Here is a 6,587-nt window from a genome sequence, read left to right on the forward strand (position 1 = left end):
ATAAGGGTCATTTTAAAACACAGATTTGACATGGGAATAGTACGTTTTGATCTATTCTGACGACGCCAATCGATTTATCGATCGATATCTAACTCGATTTTGGCAATAGTACGTTTTGGATTTCCAGCCCTCAAGTATTTACTCACTAGGACAAATGAGGTAAAAGCATAGATAATATAATATATATATCTTATATTATCTATGGGTAAAAGCATGCATCAAATTGTCTCGTTTAAATGCCCTCGATTAGATCAGCTAGTAATTATATAAAAATTTAAAAAAACAAATATGTTTCCAAGTTATATGGTTTTCAAAATGTTCTTGAGTATTAAATTTGTATGCATTCATGATTATTGTGGTTGTTTAATTGTACATAGCTGAATAGCGTATAATGTGAACTGATAGTTCTGTTAGTTTGCGTGTCTGCCCCACTTATGATTGGATGGCATTTCATGAGCTCTGGCCTCTAACAGTCTAACCTGTATAGATAATCGTGCTTCCAACGTTTAATATACAAATCAAAAACAAAAGAAACATAAATAATTATTAGACGCCTTTATTAAGTTTTGAGATCTTAATTATATATTAAAATACTCAACAACATAAAATAATATTCTATTTAATATGATATAAATGATTCATTATCGTCATTGCAAGATAAAGCTCCTACATAATGAAAAAAATAATTGAAAATTCAAACTATTTAGGTATTGTTTTCATAAATCACATATTGTATTACACCTAAACCTACACTATTAAAATATAAAGTATGTTGTATTCCAATTATTAAATTAAAATTCTAACACAGATAGCAAACAATAATTAAAATTTTCCAAGCATGGTATTTTCACAAATTAAATTGATTTGGAATCAAGTTATGAATCACAATTCACAATTAATAATAAATATTATAATTAATAACTAAATAGTAAATATGCATTAATAGTTTAATAGTTAAAGTATCAACATATAAAGCTAAATAATAATAATGCCTTTATAGACAAATAATATGGTATTTGTTTTAATATGAAAATCTATTTCAAAAACAATTATCATGGACATGTGTCTTTAATACATCTAGATCAAAATAAATAACTCTGTTTTTTTCCATATAATATTATTGTTATTGTTATCTATAAGATTTTTACTAGATGCAATGTTGTAATGCATGAGGGTACTTACATGTACATGATATATATTATGTTTTTATATTGAATTATATTTGGCTTATAAATCAATTATAAATCTTAAGCTTAAATAAATTTAACACTTTGGAATATATACAGGAATAAAATGGTTGTCAATAGAATTAACTACATGTAAAGATCACTTTTTCAAATTTTTTGCCACTGCAAACCCAATTCCGACGATAGCACTAAGGCCTAATGCCAAAGCTCCAGCCACCGCCATTCCTTTGTGTGCATCTGAAATAATTTCAAAATAATGATTCACAACATATATAATACAGTACTATTTTTTTTCTTAATTTGAACATTCACTTGGACATTTAAATATCAAAGAATAAAACTATTTTTAGAACTGTCATTAACATAAATAATAATTATAATTTGATTTAATTTTGTTTAACTATAATACTTCAGTATTTAATATTTATGATACCATTATTATAATTATTAGGAGGTTTGACATGTGTATAATAATGGAAAGGAACAAAATACATTGATGATAATGATATTAAATGATGATCATGATCAAAATATATTAAACTATTTTCAAAACGTACCAGATTCCATTTTCTTTTGAATTGTGATCAACAAGTTCTGTGCTTGCATATTTTCAGGTTGCATATGTAAGAATGCTTTAATGAATTGCAGTGCTGTACTATATTCCTGAAAAATATGTATTAATTGTTAAGGGATTTAAAATAGTAATAAAATCTTAGAATCTTCAATAAATATAGGAACATATTGTAATATAGGTCTTTTTCTATATATTTTTTTTTTTTATGAGACCATAAAACATAAGGTATCATACTCGGTACTTACTTTAATTCTTGAATTTCCTAATGATAAGTAATAAAGGTAATTTCGTTTGGCATCATCATCATTAGCTTCATGTTTAATCAACTGTTCCAATAATATGAGTCCTTTTCTGATGTCAGCTGGATAATTGCTTCTCACTAAGCACCAAGCATAATGAAACTTTGTTTCTTGAGAAACGGTTCCTGTAGTTAGTTGATTATGATATTCTTTTTCAAATTTCTGAAAATTATAAATAGGTATTTAAGATTTTATATAAATATTATACCAATAACAAATTGTAGTTTCTTATGTTTTAACAGACGAAAATTTATTGTTAATATAATATGCATTATATCAAAAAATTATCAGATGACAAATGTTACAATGACCTTGAACTTAAACCAAATGTAAAAAGAAAACTTTAGTTTTAAAATAAAACAAGCCTATAATAAATGTTATGAGTATTGTAGGTAGGTAAATTAAGGTTTTCCATTATGACCGTCGCAGTATAATATAACCAAGTAGTGGTATCCCATTCCACCATACTCGTTTCTTGTTCAATGTTTATTACACATAATTAATCTATTTAAGTATAGCCACGTTCAAAAAAAGTATAGTGTTAATTATAACAAATCTTTAATTTACCTTCCTTGATAAATTCAAACCTTAGAGATTCCAATAAAATATCTATTTCCGCACCAAAGACGAATCCAAAAGCCACAAACTGACATAACCGAGAGGGGAACACAACAGTATTGTATATATTTTGTATTGTTGGACTCCAGACCAACTGAGATAGTACAAGGAAGGCCTTTTATCTAAAAACTAGCAGTGTCTACGTAGGTACTTAAAAACAAAAACTGTAATGATAAATCAGTGTCCGCTAGCAAAAGATTAAGAAATGGCTATTGAATGGGCATCGTAAATCGATGGAGAATACAAATAGATAAACAATAAGGACTTACCTTAAGATCTTCCATGGTGACCACATCGCTTAAAACGTCTTCAACGTCCATTTTCTCGGAGGTTTTCAAAATTGTAATCTGCCAACTACTTACCACTATAAAAAAATACTATAATAAATTTAAAAAAGTTAAAAACGTACGTCGTTTATGTGCACCAAAAGGGTGGCGGCAGACTACGGCGGACTCGTAGAATAAAGATAACTGGGCGGACTGACAGACCTTTGTAGACGAGTTAATCCGATTCTGACGAAATATCAAATAATAGATGTTTGTCGGGTAAACGTATGACGTATCATCTGACTCAATGTTTGGAATTACACAGTTACACTATTTTATTATTATTGTATATAGTTTGATAAGCCATACATACACGATGATAATAATATATATTGTAATCAAATATAATAGTTTTTAGCACGGTTGTATATCTACAACCATGGTTTTTAGGTAGTACGTTTTAGTGAGATTTCAAATTCTGAAGACGTCAAAACGATTGGATTGTATTATAAATAATAAATAATGAGTAAATACAATAAACTTATCATTAATTATCAAAAATCAAAATTAAAAAATAATATTATTTATTATTAGGCATTGTAATTTGTAGCATTGACTGTATAGTGTATAATGTATATTTTGTGTGCGAGTGAGACAGTTGAACAGTCAACAATAATTACCACCGCATAACTACTCAGCAGCTGATCGCGTTTGTTATCACTTATCAACATGGTTATTGTAAAGTGTAAGCATTATTCTGTATTTATGTTACGCATAGGCATAGATAATAATATATTAATATATTGTGTTAATATCTTATATTCTTATATAGTCTTCTATTTATAGTTACTATGGTGTCTGTGTATCGCCACATTTTACTAACACAGATTTCTATATAGTAGTGTAGACCAAGGTGTATTATCAATACAAGACGTGCCAGTGCATCCTAATCCCCCCCCCCCAGATGCCACCATTGGTTGAGTACACGGAGTTATATATAGGTAGTAGACAGTATCATGATAATATATAATAATAAAGAAGTCTGTGATTTAGTATTTTTTCGTATAATTCTTCTACTATCTATGATTTTACGACTCAATACTTACTACGAAACATCACGATGTACTATCTTCTGTAAATCGTGCGTAATCGCATAGGCAATTATAATATTTATAAAACTGATTACATATTCGTATTTTTATAATATATATACGGTAACAACCTAGTCCACAGTCCAGTAGTCCAAATGGCACAGACATAGATTATTATAAAATTTTTAGAATATTATAAAAGGCACGGATATAATTTTATAAAAAAAAAAAAAAATATACAACATTGTCAACATAGTGATTAGATATATATTAGATTATATTATAGTAATTAATACTAATAATTTATGTAATATTATTAGCATAGACAAATATTTAAATAAAATAGTTAATAAGGCAATTAGTAAATTAGTTAAACACGTCTTGAAATACTGTAATTTTGTATGACGTATAAACCATTGACATATTATATTATTATGTCTTAATTTATAGGTACTTTATACGTATAAACAGTGGCTATTTCGGAGGGGGGATATGGGTGTTAACTGTTACAACACCCCTCCCCCCATCGGCTGTATTTTGTTATATTTCACCAAATTCCAAACTTATACATTATACCGAATTTCTACTTCACTGTTTGGTACCATTTTCAAAGATCTAAAACAACTTAGGCGGGCTAACTTCCAAACTTTGAAAACTCTTACTAACCGCTCGGGTAACTTGCAAATTCTAATATCAGGCTCGCAAATTCTTGCTAATCATTAGTTTTTGTTTGGTGCTGATTTCAAAGTTCTAGGTAAAAAATGGTGAGTCAATTAAAACTAAAAAAATTAAACAGTCTGGGTGAGGCTAGGGACATATCTCAGCTTTAGAATTAAGTATTGACTAGCAAATTTCGTTGGAGGCCACGGCTATTTTAGCAAATTAAGACGAAACTTTTGATACCGGTTCGGGCTGATTTTAGTAGAATGGGTGGGTTGCTACTGCCTAACTTCTGCCTTGAATAGGAGCGGAAGTAATAACTAGCAAATTCTGGAAATCTCCGTGGTCGTATATAGTTGAGTACCTATCAGACATGTAGCTAAGTAGTAAGAGGTGTCCTGTGGTGGCCCAGCCACCCAAAATAATTACAGGCCGCCCCAATGGCCAAATTGTTAAAATACCCAAGGATCAAATAATTGACTAAAAAAAATTATACCATATTCAAAAATGTCTATTATGATATTTGTTATTATTACATAATTATCTTCAACACTCTCGACGATTACAAATAATATGTACATAACAGCTTGTAATCAGATGCAATCGATTTTTGAAAAGCATTGAGCATGGTCTGATTGCCAGAACTCAGAATAGAAATCATTCATCGATACATGTCCATCGTACCTCGTCGTGTTAACGTAGATGGTAGGAAACAATGCATCTATATTATTATTAACCTGCATTCTTATTTCATTAATTCTACATTTCCCATCACGGCATCATTGCTTTGTTAACGATGGTTAGCTTGGTACCAAGATAATTACTATGTACATAATATATATTATATATACTGCGCAATAATATACGTAGTAGGTACTAGGTACTAATGTACTATTAATAGGTAGGTACTATATATTGTATAGGTACTTAACCTATTTAATATTTATAATCCATAAAATATAAATATAAATACAATCGCCGATTTCCTACTATAATCTACTATAAGTTGTCCCCTCAAGAAAATATAATTATACTAATATTACCTATACAATACTATAAATAGGTATTTTGTTGTACTGTGTAAAATAACAAAGATTTAAATATTAAACTAGATAAGAAACTAAGAATTAGTAGACTCCCGAGTACATTAAATGGGGTTTCATCTTCATAAATACCTTTTAACTTTTAAGTACCCATTCTGTATGTTTACTCAACTCACTAAACACTGTATAGTAATATAAATATTAATAAAATACGTCTTGAAATTAAAAAGGTCTATGGACTAGGGTTTAAATTAATGGAAAATAATATGGTAAAATAAACGTATTCTAACCTCTGACTTTTATACCATAATAACCACATAAATACATAATATATAGCATTAATAAAACAACTATAAGTTGGTAACTACATATTAGTTGCCTATATTAGGTAGTACCTACCTACCTATAGATAAGAAATATGTTATTTTAACCTCTACAGATTACAGAACATGTAAGTAGGTAAGCTAATAGATAAAAATGTAAATGAAAATTATTAAAAACTATTAACAACCACAAACGCTATAGCCATAACGCTATAGTGTCTGAAAGTTGAACATTTAACTTGTGACCTCTAAATACAGTATGTACATCGTATACAGTACACAGTATACGACGTATAGTAATACTTAATAGTATGTACGTTATTACATAATATATCATAATATTATGTGCCACTAAACATTTCAGCCATATATTATACCTTACTTTAAATTTAAATTTTGTTTGAGGATTGTATTGATAGCAATTATAGATGTCAATTATTACCTATATTTGTCTATTTTTTATGAAGAATGATGTGTTTTATGTATTGTAGATACTCTAAGCTGAGCACTAACTAGTAAGAAATTT

The 6,587-nt window shown here is 28.6% G+C and overlaps 1 protein-coding gene across 3 annotated transcripts; it reads right to left on the reverse strand.

The window, feature by feature from the left end:
• Positions 1 to 540: 540 nt before the first annotated feature.
• LOC132939862 (mitochondrial fission 1 protein) lies at positions 541 to 3,304 on the reverse strand. 3 transcript variants are annotated; one of them, XM_061007268.1, is made up of 5 exons: positions 3,167 to 3,304; positions 2,948 to 3,042; positions 2,007 to 2,222; positions 1,745 to 1,850; positions 541 to 1,424 (listed from the first exon to the last, which is right to left on the reverse strand). In XM_061007268.1, exons 2-5 carry the CDS (start codon positions 2,996 to 2,998, stop codon positions 1,327 to 1,329), a joined length of 471 nt encoding a protein of 156 aa, XP_060863251.1. In that variant the 5' UTR covers positions 2,999 to 3,042; positions 3,167 to 3,304; the 3' UTR covers positions 541 to 1,326. The 3 variants fall into 3 exon arrangements, with proteins under 3 accessions (XP_060863251.1, XP_060863250.1, XP_060863249.1); XM_061007267.1 differs by having other exon boundaries at positions 3,103 to 3,293; XM_061007266.1 differs by having other exon boundaries at positions 2,948 to 3,032; positions 3,088 to 3,293.
• Between the last annotated feature and the right edge of the window lie 3,283 nt (positions 3,305 to 6,587).

Source organism: Metopolophium dirhodum, chromosome 2 (assembly GCF_019925205.1).
Source record: "Metopolophium dirhodum isolate CAU chromosome 2, ASM1992520v1, whole genome shotgun sequence".
Taxonomy (NCBI): Eukaryota; Metazoa; Arthropoda; class Insecta; order Hemiptera; family Aphididae; genus Metopolophium; species Metopolophium dirhodum.

Coding starts and splice junctions, on each gene's coding strand:
- LOC132939862 (XM_061007268.1), bottom strand. CDS start 2,998: ATGGACGTTGAAGACGTTTTAAGCGATGTGGTCACCATGGAAGATCTT. Junction 1,851..2,006: donor TAGGAAATTCAAGAATTAAA/GTAAGTACCGAG, acceptor CATATTTTTCAG/GAATATAGTACAGCACTGCA. Junction 1,425..1,744: donor TCAAAAGAAAATGGAATCTG/GTACGTTTTGAA, acceptor AAATTATTTCAG/ATGCACACAAAGGAATGGCG.